This window comes from Mustela lutreola, chromosome 15, assembly GCF_030435805.1.
Source record: "Mustela lutreola isolate mMusLut2 chromosome 15, mMusLut2.pri, whole genome shotgun sequence".
Lineage (NCBI taxonomy): Eukaryota > Metazoa > Chordata > Mammalia > Carnivora > Mustelidae > Mustela > Mustela lutreola.
Window position 1 is genome coordinate 6,271,614 of NC_081304.1, and position 17,825 is coordinate 6,289,438.

General features: G+C 50.0%; 2 protein-coding genes across 5 annotated transcripts in view; one reads left to right on the plus strand and one right to left on the minus strand.

The window, feature by feature from the left end:
• RAB37 (RAB37, member RAS oncogene family) overlaps nt 1-17,825 on the minus strand; it is a 57,204-nt gene that overhangs the window by 20,390 nt on the left and 18,989 nt on the right. The window lies entirely within an intron of this gene.
• On the plus strand, nt 2,365-17,409 carry CD300LF (CD300 molecule like family member f). 3 transcript variants are annotated; one of them, XM_059148757.1, is made up of 7 exons: nt 2,365-2,582; nt 10,775-11,104; nt 12,454-12,544; nt 14,495-14,607; nt 15,667-15,689; nt 15,985-16,140; nt 16,623-17,409. In XM_059148757.1, the coding sequence occupies exons 1-7, from the start codon at nt 2,540-2,542 to the stop codon at nt 16,812-16,814; spliced, it is 948 nt and encodes a 315-aa protein (XP_059004740.1). In that variant the 5' UTR covers nt 2,365-2,539; the 3' UTR covers nt 16,815-17,409. The 3 variants fall into 3 exon arrangements, with proteins under 3 accessions (XP_059004740.1, XP_059004739.1, XP_059004741.1); XM_059148756.1 differs by having other exon boundaries at nt 2,427-2,582; nt 12,511-12,544; XM_059148758.1 differs by lacking the exons at nt 12,454-12,544; nt 14,495-14,607 and having other exon boundaries at nt 2,427-2,582.

The following is a 17,825-nucleotide window of genomic DNA, read 5'->3' on the forward strand; positions in this document are numbered from 1 at the left end:
ATCAATGCATGTGTGATACACATGTATACACACAACATGTATACACATAAACCACTACAGCACACACAGTGCACACACACACACAACTCATCCATGTGTGCACACATCGCTCTAGCAGTAAAACACACACATGTATATACAGCTCCCACACATGCTTACATGCAAACACGAACACACCACACATGTTCGTCCATGCATGCACACATCTCCACAAGCACTCATACCCACACATGAGCATGTGTGTTCTATGCACACACACATCCACAGGTGTTTTAGGGCAGAGGCACCTCAGATGAGCCATCCAGTCCTTTCTCTCCCGTGGAGACACGGGAGCCCAGGGAGGGAGCTGACTTATGCAAAACCTCCACTAGGTTTTGGAGGATGCAGGACCCACAGAACAGCCCGACTTTCCTGTAGTGCTCAGAGGCACTTGTTCCAAGGATCTGTGTGGACCATTCAGAGACCCTCAGATGATACTGTTCTTGACCCTAAAGGGAATCCTCCTTGTATGACAGGATTTTTATTCCCACAGTGCCCACGGTTCTTGGTCACGTTGCTGGAAGAGTGAACAGGTAGACCAGAGGGAGAGTGGTGGGCGGCGAGGCAGAGTTTATTGAGTGAGAGGACAAAGCCCCCGGAGAGGGAGGGGACCCGAGAGGGTTGCCGCTCTGGCATTCAAATCTTGGGATTGTGCTAAGCTCTTCCACAGATGTATCTTGGGCATCCTGACTCTGGGTCCCTGTGAATCAGGGCTCTGATCAGACACCCGTCTACCTACTGGCTTATTGTTCACGTGTTGATCTTTTGGGCAGACGTCTGGAGATGGGCTGCCTCAACTTGTGATAGTGACCAATGATTTAAGGTTAATTGTTTCAGGATGTTTTTGCAAAAGGGACTCCGGCAGAGAGGCTGGGACAGGAGGCCATGGTGGTCCTGTCTAAGCTGTAAGACAGGATGCTGGAACAGTTTCGTCTTAGCTGTCCTATTTTCTTGTGGGGACACTGACCCTGATTGCCTAATTGTCCAACTAACTCCTAACACTTGGGTAAGCTGGGCCCAGGAGCAGAGGGCTGGGCCCCAGGCAGGATTTTGAGCTGCTCAGATGCTTGTCATTCCTTACCGCCTGTTCGCAAGAAAGGAAAGTTTACCTACAACTCTCAAAACATCTGACCCCTTGGTTTTCAGGGATGTCCCAGCTTGCTTAACTCCTAGGTCATTTCCCCTGGAGCCAAATAGTGTCCTTGTCAGCAGAGGCCGATGTCTCTCAGCATAACTGTGCAGTTATGGGCTTGGTGAGAGTGGGGACGGAGGGCTGACCGAGCCCTAACCCCTAGTCGTTGACCTTACTTTATGCTCTGGAGATATGTAAAGTGGAAGGCTGTCTCTGGCCACATCCTGGAAAAGCTTGGCTGATCAGCCATTGTGGTTTTGTGTGTGTGCAAATAGGCCGCTTGCACACCCACTCATTCCTGGTCAGGCTGTAAGGGGCGTATGTCCCTCGTTGGGACTCACTTGCTTCTCAAGATGTCACAGGGTATGTGTGTGACACTTAGCAAAAGTGGCTCCAGGGGCAAAATATGAGAAAGGGCCCAACATGTCCTGGCTTCTGTGCTCCACCCCGGGCCTTGCTGGGGTCCTGGTGGGAGGGATGGGCGATGGGCACAAAGTTGGCAGAAAGAAGGAGTAAGACGGGCAAAGCTGGGGCTGACCTTCTTCCTACTTCTGTAAGTAGTTATGATAAGGCGAGGGGTGAGGAGCGAGGGGGTAGTCGCCAGGAGCAAGGAGCAGCTTTCTTCAGGAAGGAGGCCCTGGTCTAAGCGGCAAGTTTCTGGAGGATTCTGGCCGGTATCAATATCCACAGGCTCTTACTTGGTGGTCTGGGGCACAGCAGTGAGAGTTTCCAGTATGTTCTGAGGACAGCGGCCCCTCTTGCCCATCGGACCAGTAGGTCCCTGCTCACATATCCCTACTCTTTGAGAGCCTTTCTTTGTTGTCTGGTGTTTGATATTCTCTTCCCCCTCATTCCACTCTGGTCTAGAATCTCTCCTCTGGCTTTCGGACTTTGTCCCCCCGCAGCCACACTCCTGGCCTTTGGACTCCCAAGGCTACACCCTGACATCCCCTGTGTCTAGTATTTTGTCCCTCAACCTCGGCTCTGCAAGACCTCTGTGATGGAGCCGGCATCCCTCTGTCCAGTCTTCCCACCTGAGGAGAAGGACTGAGTAAGAGCCAGCCCCACTCCCTGGGTCTGCGTCTGCAAATTTCCCCAAGGCCTAGAAGGAGTGGCAAAGTCCTCTTTGAAGACACTCCTTCATGGCTGCAGACAGGAGAGCATTTCTCAAAAGCTTATTCATGATCACCGAGACGCGCTGCATTGCCTGTTGCCTTGAGATTTCGCTCCTTCCTCTTTTTTGCTTATTCACCAGTGGGAAGTGGCCGAAGGAGGAAGTGCCGGAGTGGGGCGAGCAGAAGGGTGGAAGATGCTGGGGCTGAGTCGGAGTTGACTGGCTCCACCAAGGGGGGCTTGTGTGAAGAGAGAATGTACCTGCTGCTGTCCTTCCTCTTCCTCTTCCGGCTTGCAGGTGAGTGGGGCCTGGGTCTGTACTGGAGAAGAGCTTCTGGGGCAGGATGAAGCGGCTGGTGGAGGGAGGCGGGGGCCCAGCCGCGGGTCCTGCTGGAAGCAGGCCGTGTTTCTAAGCAGTGTCTCGAAGTAGTGAGTCTGTGTGTGTCGGCCACCCCAGCACAGCGTGTAATTCCTGACCACCCAGGGGCCGGTTGTTCCGGAGGGACTTGGACTAAGGGGTCCTCCGGTGTAGGAGAAGCAGAGGAGCCCTGGTTGCTTGGGAGAGCTGTTGCCTTCGAGAATGTCTTAGAGGAAGGGAAGGAGTGAGTATGGAGGTGGCTTTGGAGGAAGGAAAGCTGGGGGTTTGCCAGACAGGGAGGAAGACGTGGTTCTAGGTGCTTGGGGTAGAAGGAAGTAGTAGAAGTTGCTGAGCGGCTAAGATGGGGATGGTGGTGGAAGGAAACTGTGAGCAGATGGATACCATTTGGATTAAAAATTAAGGGATTTTCTTGACCTTGAAATGCTGGAGGGCCACAGGGCTCAGTTTTGGGCTTTTCTTTCTAGAGCTCTAAAGACATTCCCTCACTGATTTCCTCTCCTCTCTTGGCTTAAATACTACCTCTATACAGATGATGCCTGATGTTGTATCATCAGCCTGGACATCACCCAGGACCCCAGAATCTTTTAGTCAAGTGCCCACTCAACTCTCCACTAAGATGTTGGCATTTCGGATGTGACCTCAGCATATCTTCTCCTCTCAAATTCCTTTCTCTCCCATCTTTGTGTTTAGCAACTCCATCTTTTCTAGGTACTCAAGCAAAAGCTGGGGGCATTCATCTCTCATATCCCACAATGATCCTTGGGAAATGCAAGCCAGATGCTGTCCTTCCTCTGGTCAAAACCCTCTAATGACTTCCTGTCTTACTCAGGGTAGAAACACGGAGTCCTTACAGAAGCTAAAAGGTTTACCACCTGGTTCTCTGACCTCATCACCTCCCCGATCGCCTCTTCTACTCTGCTCTCTCGGCTCAACCCACCGCAGCCAGAATGGCCTCTTACATGGTCTTTGAACATGTTAGGTACACTTCTGCCTCAGGGCCTTTGCACTTGCCGTTCTCTGCCCAAAACGCTCTTCTTCATATAACCACATGTTCCAGTCCCTCATATCCTGCATGTCTTTGATTTTTACTCAGGCCTTCATTGATAAGAAACTTCATTAAAATAGCAGTTCCCTTGCATTATTTTTCTCTACTGTCTGACTCCTCCCTTCTCCCACCTTGAGAGAACATAAGCCTTAGGAAGGCAGGAATTTTTGTTCCTACAAACATACCAGGTATAGATTACAAATAGCGAGTATTAGTTGAGTGAGTGAATGTATCTCATGGAGAGGGAAAAGAATATGATTGCCATAATCCCCAACTTTTCTTTTCCATAGAACTGAACACTAGGGATGGAACTAGATGGTATTATGCTTAGTGCAATACGTCAATTGGAGAAAGACAACTCTCTTATGATCTCCCTGATATGAGGAAATTGAGATGCAATATGGGGGGTTTAGGAGGCAGGAAAAGAATAAATGAAACAAGATGGGATCGGGAGGGAGACAAACCATAAGAGACTCTTAATGTCACAGAACAAGCGGAGGGTTGTTGGGGGAGATGGGCGTGGAGAGGGTGGTGGGGATATGGACATTGCAGAGGGTATGTGCTATCGTGAATACTGTGAAGTGCGTAAGCCTGATGATTCACAGACCTGTACCCCTGGGGCTAATAATACATTATATGTTAATTAAAAAAAAGAACTGAACACAGGGACTCTTGCCATTAATTACAGAGGACATGTATTGCCTGTGAGCATGTAAATGGGGCAGCTGCTTTGGAAAACAGTTTGACATTCCTCAAAATGTTAAACACATGATTACCACATGGTCCGGCCATTCGACTCCCAGGTGTATACCCAAGAGAACTGAAAACATATGCTCATGTAGAAACTTGTATGCAGGGGCGCCTGGGTGGCTCAGTCAGTTAAGCCACTGCCTTCGGCTCAGGTCATGATCCCAGGGTCCTGGAATCGAGGCCCGCATCAGGCTCCTTGCTCACCAAGGAGCCTGCTTTTCTCTCGGCCTCTGCCTGCCTGTGCACACACTCTGTGTCTCTCTCTGACAATTAAATAAATAAATAAAATCTTAAAAAAAAAAAAAAAACTTGTATGCAGACGTTCATGGCAACATTATTCATAATTGTTAAAAACTGGAAACAACCTAAATGTACATCAGCTGACGGATGAGCAAATAAAATGTAGCATACTGGGTGCGTGGGTGGCTCAGTGGGGTAAGCCTCTGCCTCCGGCTTAGGTCATGGTCTCAGGGTCCTGGGATCAAGTCTCCCATCGGACTCTCTGCTCAGCAGGGAGCCTGCTTACCCCCTCTCTCTGCCTACTTGTGATTTCTCTCTGTCAAATAAATAAATAAAATATTTTAAAAAAATGCAGCATACTCATTCAAGGGAACATTATTCAGCCATAAAAACAAATGAACGCGTACACATGCTGCAACACAGACCACCCTGGGAAATATTATGCTGAGCGGAAGGATCCAGACACAAGAGCCCCTCTATTGTATCATTCCATACCTACGAAATATCCGTAATGCCTAAATTCATAGAAATGGAAAGTACATTTAGTGGTTGCCAGGAGCTGGGTGGAAGGAATCAGGAGAGTGAATGCTAATGAGTAAGGGGTTTCTTTTTGGGGTGATAGAAAGGAATTCGGTGTAGTGATGGTTGCGAATTTTGTGCATGTCCAGGAACCGCCGAGCTGTACACTATAAAAGGGCGAATTGTACGGTAAGGGAATCGTATGTGAGCAGGAACGTCATCAAGGAGCAGAGGGGAGAATCAGCAGCAGTCGACTTCTCCTGGTAGAAAAATCTCTGGGTAGCATTTGGCATTGTAGGGATCTGAGGCTCTGGAAGCAGGTGTTCATGGCAAGTGGATGGTCCTTTCTGTGGTCGAATTTGATCATTCATGCCATCAGTTAGAGAAGTGATAATGATACCTCCAAGAAGTGGTAGGTGCTGTGAGGAGAGCTGAGCTCGGGGACCTGACATTGTGAGCCTCGGAGGACACACGGAGGGGGGTGGCGCTGTTGATGAAGGGGGCTACTGCAAGGAGCCTCTGGGAGGAGATGCCTGAGCAGAGGCCCAGGGGTTGAGAAGGAGCAGGCACTTAGGATCGCAGGCAGACTTTCGGACACGCGCGTCAGCGAGCACAAAGGCTGTGATAGGGGCCTGAGCCTGCTGACCTGACCCTGAGCGGGCCTGAGAGATGGATGGGCCGTGTGGCTTCCTCACATGCTTCAGAGCAGCCCGGAGGGGCAGATTGGGAAGATATCACTGTGTCTGGGGGAAAAGTCTTAGGGGAGGAAAGTGACGTGTCCAGGACCGCAAGGTTTGTAAAGGCAAAGCTGAGGATGGGTCGTGGGGATGTTGAAGCCGATTCTGGGCGAGACATTAGGGGGCAAGTCAGCAGGGCAGCGAATGCACATAAAGGACTGCTTCTTTTTCCCCCTGACATCTGGAAACAGGGGAAGTTGGTGAGCAGATGTGAGAATAATGCTGGGGTGTGTGTGCATGTGCAGGTGTATGGGTGTGACCGAGGCAGAGTGGAAATGTCAGTTGGAAGCCAGCAGGCACAGCTGTGTGCTCAGCAGGAACCTGGTCTGTGCTGTGAACCTGTGCCCCCTCACCAGCCTCTCCCGGGAACTTCCCATAACAAGACGCCCATTTACCCTGCATGGCTTCTCACTCTGAAGAGTTCCTTGTTTCCAAGCTATACAAGAAACAAATACCAGCCAGAGCTCCCACTGGCTTTACAGCCTTCATTTTTTGTGAGAAAGGAAGAGATTTGTGGCTGCTATTTTCAGAGAAATATTAGTTGCTTTGTCCACATTTGGTTTCACCCTAAGTGGTGGTGGACGTGGACAAGACCCACGGAGTGGTCACTGGCTGACGTCCTGTGCCATGCTGGAGTTGGGGTCCATCCTGTGCCTCCCTGACGGTGAGCCCGTAAACATTCCTCATCTTCTTCCTCAACTAGGGTTACTCCCGATCGACTAGTCTGGAAATAACCATGCCTGCTGGGGGTGCTGCTCCCTGGGGCTCAGGGCTGCCAATTTGTTTATCTGAGAGAGAGAGGAGACACGAGCAGGGAGAGCAGCAGACAGAGGAAGAAGCAGACTCCCTGCCGGGCAGGGAGCTGGACCTGGGGGCTTGATCCCAGGACTCTAAGATCATGACTTGAGCCGAAGGCAGATGCTTTACCGACGGAGCCCCCCAGACGCCCCATCAGGGCTGCCTCCGGTGTCAGGATGGTTCAGACAGCAGGGTAGTGCTCTGCCGAGGTTGGTGGGGGAGTGGGCCCCCGGACAGACCTTTCCAGGAAGCTAGTGGAGCAGATGGTTCAAGAGTCAGGCCCAACGTCTGCGCTCAGGTGAGATGGGCTAATGTCACCTTAGGAGTTTCCTAAAGCTGCCACGACAAATGACTACACACCTAGTGGCTTAAAAGAACACAAATTTATAATGTTACAGTCTGGAAGTCAGAGTCTTAAAGGATCACCAGGGCTGCGTTCCTTCTGGTAGCTTTGAGGGAGAATCAGATTCCTAATGACTTTTCCACGGCCCAGAGGTTGCTGCGTCCTTGGCGTGTGGCCCCACCTGACCTTCAGTGTCCCTTCTTCTCTGACTCTGACCCTCCTGCTTCCCTCTGATAAGGTCCTTGGCCCCGCCCCACGCTCCCGGATTCTCTCTCCATCTCAAAACCCTTAATTTAGTCACATCTGCAAAGTCCCATTTGATGTGTGAGCTGCTTTACAGTATTTTATAGGGTCTGGGGATTAGGATGTAGACATCCGTAAGAAGCCATTATTCTGCTCACCAGGCCGCGAAACAGCCCCGCCCAGGCATTATTCCGCCCCCCTGCCCCATCATTTTGAAAATAGTTAATGTTCATTGTTGATACTTAGGAAAGTACAGAAAAAATGAAGAGTCCAGAAAAATAAAAAATTCTGTGTTCCTCATCTTAATGCCCAAGGCAACCTGATGTTCATTTAATATTTACTGGTTTCCTTTTAATCTATTCTTCTATGCATATTTTTTAAAAAAGAATTTTTGTTGTTGTTGTTTGACAGAGAGAGAGAGAGAGAGAGAGAGAGAGACTGCAAGATAGGGAACACAAGCAGGGGGAGTGGGAGAGGGAGAAGCAGGCTTCTCTCCCAGCAGGGATCCCAAGGTGGGGCTTGATCCCAGAACCCTGGGATTATGACCTGAGCCGAAAGCAGACTCTTAATGACTGAGCCACTCAGGTGCCCCATCTTCTACGCATATTTTAAAAGTTAGTTGAGACTGTGCTGTATATGATGTTTAAAAAAATATTTTCACCTCATAGGATTTTCCACATAATTAACAGTATTTCTAATCATAATTAACAGTATCTGCATTATATTTTGTTGTTTACTTATTATCCTAATTGATGGATGTTAACCTCATTCAGTTTTGCTCCTTAAATAATTATGTAATGAGGGGTGCTTGGGTGGCTCAGTGGGTTAAAGCCTCTGCCTTCGGCTCGGGTCATGATCTCGGGGGCCTGAGATCAAACCCCTCATTGGGCTCTCTGCTCAGCAGGAAACCTGCCCCACCCCCGCCTGCCTCTCTGCCTACTTGTGATCTCTCTCTAATAAATAAATAAAATCTTAAAAAACAAAAACAAAAGACAAACCATTTAAATAATTATGTAATGAATCTTAGTGCATATGTTCTTATTAGCTTCTCTGATTATTTCCTGAGGACCAAATCCTAGACATATAATCACTGGAGCAAAGGGCATGATTATTTTGATACATAATTGCCACATTGCCTTCCGTAATGGTTGAATGGTTACATCTCTAACAGCAGCTGCTCCTCTTGTCCATGTCACGTCACCCATGTCAGCGATATAGTAGTCAAAAAACTTAACTTTGCTTCATATGTGAAAATGACATCACTTTAAAATATTTTCATTTGCTAGATTGTTTAAATGGAACACTTCCAATTTTATCATCCACCTGAATTTTCTCTTTGTGCCTTTTCTTTTCTTGCCCCTTACCAACTTTCTAAATGGAGTCTTTCTTCTTTTTCACTTTTATTTCATTTTTTCAGTGTTTCAAGATTCATTGTTTATGCACCACACCCAGTGCTTCATGCAATACATGCCCTCCTTAACCTAAATGGAGTCTTTTTTTTTTTTTTAAAGATTTTTATTTATTTATTTGACAGAGAGAGAAAGATCACAAGTAGACAGAAGAGCAAGCAGAGAGAGGGGGGTAAGCAGGCTCCCCGCTGAGCAGAGAGCCTGATGCGGGTCTCGATTCCAGGACCCTGAGATCATGACCTGAGCTGAAGGCAGAGACTTAACCCACTGAGCCACTCAGGCACCCTGAAAGTGCTCCCTTTCACTCAGAGATGTTATAAAGGCTCACTTCTATGTCCCTCTAGTTTAAGAAGTGATTTGCTATTTTATGTTGGCCTTCTTAATTTCCTTGCATTGACCTAAGTGGAGCATGGCGAGAGGGGACAGGATCCAGCCACGCTTGTGGGAAACCCTTCCCCTCTTCATTTACCGTTTTAAGTGTCCTATGGTATGTTATACTCCAGAGAACGGAAACATATCTCCATGCAAATACCAGTAGTACATACATGTTCAGAGAGGCATTAATCGACATAGCCAAAAAGGGAAATTAATTCAAATAGCTTCCACTGACGAACGCGTAAACAAAATGTCCCTGTCCTTACCCTGGAACAAAGTGCCCACACACGCTACAATAGGGATGAACTTAAAAGACATTCTGCTAAGTGAATGAAGCCAGATACAAAAGGCCACACATTGTATGACTATGTGGTCATGAAATGTAGATTTCAGAATAAAGAAATCTACAGACAGGACATAGGTTATGTGGGGGGGTGAATCAGGCACAGGGTTTCTTTTGAGGTAACAAAAACATTCTGGAATTAGAGGTGATGGCTGTACAACTCTCTGAATACCCCAAGAACCCCAGATAGATGCTTTAAAATTAAGAGTAAAATTCATGATACATGATTTATATCTCAATTTTTAAAATGGACGAAAGTAAAATCTTAGCCTTAAACACACCTTAGTTCATTTTAGAAAGGAAGGAAATTATCACTGCCTTTAACTTAGCAAACTGGAAAAAGGCAAGTAGTAATCTCTGAGAAAGAAGAGGAATAAAATCACACATACGACAAATTAATAACTTAGGAAATAAAAACAATAAAAACTAATCTCAAAAGTGGTTTAATGCAGGAAAAAACAAGGAGGTTAGGAGAAACAGAAGGGGGATATCCTGCAGCAAGTGTAATCCACACAACTCACAGACCTCATGTGGTCTGAACGTGTAATAAGAACAGATACAGACATTTTAATTATAAAAGGATACTTTCTAAATGGAGGACTTTATGCTAATACATACTCCATGAAAGAGGTTAACTTTCTGGGAAAAACAAACCAAAACAAAAAGAACGGATTCAAGAACCATCAAAGTCCTTGAATAGTCAATATTCAGGGGAAAACAATTTCCAGTCATCAAAGTGTATGTCCCAATCATGAATTTGCCAGAGAGTTTTGTAGATAATTTTTAGGATTCTAAAGACACAGAAATTCCTTTGCTCTGTTTATGTGCTGGTCACTAGTGTTTCCAAGTTGGGAGGTTCCACACAAAATCCAGATTCCTGGCGACTCTAGAAAAACGAAAAGGTCTGAAACCACAGAGCCCACATCTCGCACGAGGACAATGGGCTGAAGCGGACTGTGGCCGTGCCTTCGCTTGGGTCATTTGCTTCCAGATGACATTGACCACAGGGAGGGGGAGGGGAGGATTATCAGAAGATGTCATTGCTCCGTGGGGACATTCTTGTTTCTCTGAGATGTAGAGTTGTGCTTTCCATGGTGGAAATCAGTTGTGATTTCCATGGTGTCTTTGACCCAGTGGAGTTTTGAAGGACAAAGTGGAAGGACTTGTGGAAGGTGTATTCCCTCCTTGACTGTCACTCAACTCATCAGGCGTTTGGGTTTACTGGGGCTACTTGTGATGCAGGAGTCTGTGCCGTTGCCCTCCGTGGGTCGGGTGGGATATGACGGGCACATGGGTTTGTATTTTCTAGGCTCAGCTGACATCACAGGTCCAGCAGCAGTCAGAGGCCCCGTTGGGGGCCGACTGGCCGTGCACTGTCGCTATGAACCCGGGTGGAAGATCTACCGTAAGTGGTGGTGTCGAGGAGCTGTGTGGAGTTCCTGCCGTATTCTCGTTCGTACCGACGGATCAGAGCGGGAAGCGAAGCATGACCGAGTGTCCATCAAGGACGATTGGAAATCGCAGATGTTCACGGTGACCATGGAGAAGCTCAGGTGGAACGATACAGACGCTTACTGGTGTGGGATTGAAAGGACTGGAGTTGACTCTGGGGTCGTAGTTAAAGTGGTCATTGACCCAGGTAAGAGTTTGTATATGAGTGTGGATGGATCTCTTCAGGGTCTTCTTTGTCCTGGTCCCTGAAGTTCCTTTCTCATAACTTAGTGTCGCTCAGAGTGAACTGTCACACAGGGGAGTTGAGTCCTGAGTACTCCCAGAACCCCGACTGACCCCATGGCTTGGGAGACACAGGGCCTCTCTTAGATGCCCTCATGGCTCCCAGCACCTCCTGCAGGATGGGATCTAGCCTTTCTGGGCAGGTGTTTCGCTGCACAGCACCACGCCTGCATCCACTGTCCATAGAGGTCAAGGTGATGGTCCCAGTTTCAGTCCGTGGACCAAAGGGATCTTCTTCTATGTAACCCAGAGACGACAGTTCTTGCCAGTGTTTTGGAGTTCTGCTTGTTCTGGAGTTTGGGGCCAGGACTTGAGAGTAACTATTCCCACCTCCTCCTGTTCCATACCCAGGCTGAGAAGGAAGAGGCCCAGTACAGTCAGGGTACTGTGGTTGATTCCTGAGGTCCGAAAAGACATCCCATTCAAAGGGCTGCATTTCTGGTGCCTGAAATCTCATTACAAGCCATATACACATCTGGGCTTAATGATGTTCTCTTCCTCAGTACTTCTAGAACGCAGACACTCCTGGGAAGTACAGCTCAGAGGTCCCACTGCCTTGGTTTGAATGAGTTGGTCTGTTGGGCTCTGCTTCTCTGACCTCTGGACAGGCAGCACCAGATCACAGGGACCTGTGGCAAGGGGACAGCGCAGAGTCCACAGAACCCCACCCTTCCTGAACCTGCAAGGCGTGTGACCGTCGCAAAGCACAGCACATTCACTGTCTTATTGAATCTGGAAAATGTTCCTGAGAAGTGACTCTTCTCCCCATAGAAGCTTAATAACTTGCCCAAACAAAGGCAAAGGACATTTTGAGTTTGTTTAGGGGTGGTCCTGACCTTAGGAGTCACAGATCTTGGGAGTGTTAGCCACCGGACCAGCACCCCCTTCTGCTTCTGTCCTTTCTGGATCAATGACACTGGGGGAGACCTTGGCAGAGGCCTTGTCATGGGCAGTGGGAGGGTTTTAAGTCCAGCTCAGCTCCAGCTGCCTTTGCCCCCAGGTAACATTAGGCCCCCTCTAACCCTTCCAGGGCCTGCTCGACATCCTCCCTGGACCCGTACTCAGCCCTTCCTGCCTCTGAGGCTGAGTCTCCTAGTGGCCAGGGAGATATGAGCAGTCCAGGCTATAGGCTCTTCCCATGGCCCAGCTCCAGGCTCCCCGCGCTCCCCCACCCCCAGGCAGGTTCAAAGCCACGGGCAGGGCTGCAGACAGGTTAGCAGGCTGAACAGTGTATAATTTGGTCTGTATGCCTAGCACCAACTACAGTACCAACCTCCACTACCCCCTCAACCACCATGTCCACTGGGACAGCAGAGACTGCGAGCAGCTACCAGTCCAGTGACAGGTAAGCCAGTTCCGGTGCATTGTTTCCGGTGGTCTACTTGGCCCAAATTCTTCCAGTTGTGGAGCTGGGGGTGGGAGGGAAGAACCTTTGTAGTCCCAGGTGCCAGACAGCCAGAGCTTGTCCCTAGCCTCTTCGCCTCCTTTGAGAAGGTGAGGATGACGGCAAGCCTTCCTACTTGCTATCAGGCCCTACATTGTCCTTGGAGCCTCCCCAGATCCTTCCTCCTGGAGCCCAGTATGGTTTATAGATGTGCTGGTGTATTCATTCCTCCATCTCATTTTTACTGAGGTAACTTCTCCATGGCCAGCCCCTTGTTAAGCTCTGGAGGCATAAACAGGGAGCTTCTCCCCAGGGGCTCAGAGTGCAGGGAGGGAGACTGATGAGCAGGCAGTCAATGCAGATGGCATGGCCCGTGTGTGTTTGTGTGTGGGGGGCACCAGCATTGTGGGGCCACAGGGATGGCTCTTGGTTCACATACCAGGAGAACAGGAAGGGCTTGGGGACATCCTGTTTCCCCTAATTACCATTATGGCAAGAGCAGCAGTCCTGGTTTGCCCCATCTCGAGAACACCTGCCAGCTCACAGAGGGCTTTTCTGTCCAGTGTCTCTTCATTCTTGACCTGCTTCATGAGGACAAGTAGGCAGATACAACTGCCCATTTTATAGAGAAAGAAACTGAGTCTCTCTCATGCTTCTTAGCACTCTGCCCAGCCAGTGCAGCTGAAGTAGCTTTTTGGAAGCTGAGAGACCTCCTTCTGTCTCCTCCTTGGCCCTCTTGACTTTGTCTAGAACTGCTGTGATCTCCTTTTGCTGGACCTTCTTGTAGAATCTGGGCGGGAGGTCCCCAGTTATTCTGTCCCCACCCAGGACCCCTGCTCTCCCACTCTCCCATTTGCCCTCTGTTTCAAAAGTTCCTTTTTACTAACCTGCTTTCAATAAGCAATAGTTATGAATCAAAGCTGTATTTTTGGGTCTTTGATCAGTGTGAGATGGTTTCATTCATTCATTCATTCAACAAATAATTATTGAGCTCTCGCTCATGCCCTCACTGTCTTGGGGAGTACGAGAGGATACTAGGACGAACAGAATGATCAAGCTGTCTGCCCTCCAGATACTTGCAGTGGAGAGAGAATTCAGGTGCCAGATAGAGTTACTTAATTCATTGATTGATGAGTTTATTCTACAAATACTGTGACTAGTGTTGAATAAGAGATAGCCTTTGCGTTAGACTCAGACTCCGGCTGCCTTAACAAAGCACCCCATCCCAGGCCACTTCAAGGACAGGCATTTATTTACACACAGTCTGGAGACCAGAAGCTGAGATCAAGGTGTCAGCACGGTTGGCTCCTTCTTGGGGCTTAAAGGGAGAAAATGGTCTCCGCTGGCCATCCTTGGGGCTCCTTGCCTTGTGACACCGTGACCCCAATTTCTGCCTCTGTTGTCACACGGCCTTCCTCCTTCGTGTATTTGTGTGTGGCTACCTTCCCTCTTGTGAGGACACCATCCATTGGATTAGAACCCCTCCCTATGCAGTAGGACCTCGTCTTAACTTGATTCCATCTGCAAAGATCTGATTTCCAAATAGGTCACCTTCACAGGTTCTGAATGAACCTGAATTGTGGGGGTGGGGGACACTCCTTACTCCAGGACAGCAGGGGCAAGTGTAGAAGCAGAGAGACCTTTCCACACCCTGTTGCCATGCAATTTCAGTTAGGTGTCTAGACCCAAAGAAACCTTGTGGAACCCTCTTCTCCTTTAAAAAAAAAAAAAAAAAAAGAGATTTTTTTTTTTTAACCATCTCTGAAGGCACCCAGGAATGGGGTTCCCAAGCTAGAAACCCTAGGTCCGCAGGTCAAAAGGTGTGTGGCCCTCCTTGCTACTAGGTGGCTGGGGTGCGGCCCTGAAGCAGGAGGTGGGGCGGGGCGCATGGTGCTATTTTATCGTTTTCAGCTCTAACTCCCTGAAGCTCAGCATCCTGATTCCCCTCACCGTGGCTGTGCTGCTGCTTCTCCTGGTGGCGGCCTCATTCTTGGCTTTGAGGAAGATGAGGCAACCGAACGAAGGTGATCAGATACGGCGGACGCTGCCTAGGGGCTGGAGTGTGGGTCTGAGTGTGGGGCGGATGGCTGGCTCTGCTTCCACATCCTCATGGAAAATGTAACCCCCTCCTCAGAACTCACCAGGGCCTCAGCTCTTTTGGGGTGCTCTCCAGCACCCCTCCCCCACCACAGCCTGGGGACTCTTGTAGCCAAGGACGGGGGGAGGACTCATTCTTGCTCATTACACCTCCTCCCCAGTGTATGTCTGAGACCAAAGTATTAAGTACTTTCTGTGCTTCTCAAAATCTAGGCCTTTGAAACAAAAAAACCAGAGCTGGAACTTATTTCTGTTGGCTCTAAAATTGGAGGGAGTGGTGGGCAGAGAGAACCAGGAACCACAGGCACTTGAAAGCTGGTCCATAAGATGCTGACCCAGCTTGTGCACCCCACTCAGGGTGCAGCCTGGAGGGGACACTTGTGTTCTAGGACTGGCCAGGCACCCGTGATGCAAGGAGGGACGGGCTCAGCCGCCCAGCAGCCTGCAGCCCACCGGAGGACTAACTGGAATTCAGTAGGACAAAGGCGATGAGACAGATATAAATCAAACACCATGGAAATGGGGAGGGGGGGGGGGATGCAGCTCCTGGGCAGCTGGGGAGGCAGGTGTGACTTTGAGTTGACTCCCCAATGACCAGCCCAGTAGGGAAATGCACGCATTCCAGGGAGGGAAGTTGGTCTGAGTCTGCAGTTGTGCAGAAAGAAACAACCCCACGGGGGCCCATTGGTGGCAGGGCCACTGAATCAGCTGATCGCCCTTCTGTGACGGGTGGTGGGGGGGGTGGGGGAGTGGGAGGCGGGGGGGGGGCGAGGTCTCCTTGTTTCTCAGGTGGAAGCTCAGAGAGGTGAAGTGAGCAATGTCACCCAGTGTGTCATCTGGGGAGTCCAAATTAGAACCAGGTCTCATCTCTCTGAGCCTGGAACCTAATTCACTCCCCCCCCCCCCAGATTTCTTTTCCCCAGGCCTGGGGGAGTCCTCAGAGTCTAGGGATGGGCTTTCTAATTCTGATTGTTTTTGTCTTTTAGCTGCTGGGGTATCCCCAGAGCAGGTAAGAGAGTCCCCGAGGTCAGACCAGAGACCCCAGACAGCTCCTTTTTCTCCATCTTCATTTTCCTTCTCCCAGAAGCACTGGGCTCCAAATGTATCACACAAACTATGTGCCCAAGTGTCTCCCGGCCCAGCTGCAGGGCCCGGGGGGATGGGGGGCGGGGGGTGGTAGTGACGCTGGAAACAGCCAGAAGGGGGCAGGTGTAGGGGTTTCAGAGGAAGCTGGGAGAGGGGGACAAAGGGAAGCACAAGGTCTGTGACCCAGCGGGAAAGAGGACCTGGGCTTTCTCTCCAAGGTGGTCCAGCCCCCGGAGGGGGAGGCGGATATCTGCTATGCAAACCTGGCCCTGCAGTCAACCAGCACCTCCCACAAGTCCTCCCAGAAGAAGGGCTGCACAAAGCCCTCCTCCTCTGCCCAGGATGACGAGCCGGAAGTGGAATATGTCACCATGGTGTGTTCTCGGTGGGGCTGTTGTGGGGTTTGGAGCCAGATCTGCCATTATCCTCGCTTTGAGGGTGGGCTTTCTCCCGCCCGCGGGGGCACAGAGGAGGAGGGGCGGGTGCTGGGCCAAGCCACAGCCACTGAAAGACTTGCCTGTGCAACTCCCCCAGGCTTTGGGCTTTTGGGAGGGTCCCCCTTTGGTCTCAGCACTGGGGGCCCTGAGTCCCAGTAGACATGGCCCTTGTAGTGACAGCAGGGACCCGGACTGGCCCCGAATTCCACGTGAAGGATGCTGCCCTCGCGTGGAGGGGATGGAGGGTCTCCTGCTGCGGCTGGACTCCGGGAGCTGGCGGAGCCAAAGGGGCGCGAGCTGGAGGGTGTGGGCGTAGCCTTCCCTGAAGGCTCTGTGCTCCCACCTCATCCAAGGCCTCCTCCTTCGATGGGCAAAGCCTCTCGCCGGCCTCTCTGACCCCTTGGGCTTCTTCATTCCAGGCCCCCCTCCAGAAGGAGGAGATTCCCTATGCAGATCTTTCTTGGGAGCTTTTGAATCAGGACGCAACCTATTGCAACATGAGCTTCCACGTTGCCCACGTTCCCAGCAGGAGCCACGAGGAATCCATGGAATACAGCAGCATCAGGAGATCTAAGCCTGGGCTCCAGGCGCCCCTCGCCCACCCCACATAAGGCCTGTGAGCCTGTTCCTGCTCTGTCTGCTTCCTGCCCCTAGTCGCTTCACGGGGACCAACCGGTGACTGAAGCCTGGTCTCAGGGGGCTTTCGGGAGGGAGCTGGCTTTTCTCCCATACAGCTTGGAAGGGGGTTGGGGATATATACTCTGCAGCTGCCAAGGGAGTAATAATAATAATGATTATAATAATAATTAACCTTTATTTATTGTTTACCATATGTGGTGAGGTGGATAATGGCCCCCAAAGTTATCTGTGTCCCAATCCCCAGAACCTGTGAATATGGCAGAAGGAGTCACGTGGATGTAGGACGTCGAGGATTTTGAGATGGGGGGAGTATCCTGGATTCTCCAGCGGGGCCCTAAGTGTAATCGCCAGGGTCCTTGTAAGGAGACAAGGTCATAAGAGGAGATGGCAGCTGATGATAGAGGCAGAGGCTGGAGTGATGTGGCCAGAAAAGACAAGTGATGGAGTGTCCCCTGGAGCATCTAGGAGGAACCAGCCCTGCCAACACCCTGACTTTAGTGCAGTGGAACAGATTGTCCTGCTGGGCTTCAGGACTGTAGGAGAATAAACTGATGTGGTGTTAATGAAGCCAGTAAACATGTGGTCATTTGTTACGGCGTCAAGAGGAAACAGACATGTTGTGTGGCAGGCTCCTTCCCTAAATGCTCTATCCCCAGTAACCAGCTGAATCCTCTCAACAACCCTATGAGGGTGTCTTAATCATTGCCCCCATTTGACGGATGAAGCATCAAGATTTGGAAAGGTTCAGTGACGTACCAAGTTTTGTCGCTCGGAAGCAGATGAGTGGAAATTTGAACTTGGGCATTTGGGCTCTTGAGTCCGGTGTCTGGGACACTGTCCTGCACGACATGTCTAAGGAAGAGGGGGTCTGTGGGCTACTTGTGCAGGGATCATTAACGGGTATTCACAGGGTGCCAGGCTTACCACTTCTGTTCTAGAGTCCTGGCAGCCCACCCTCCAGAGTATGTCCCACATCCCAGCGT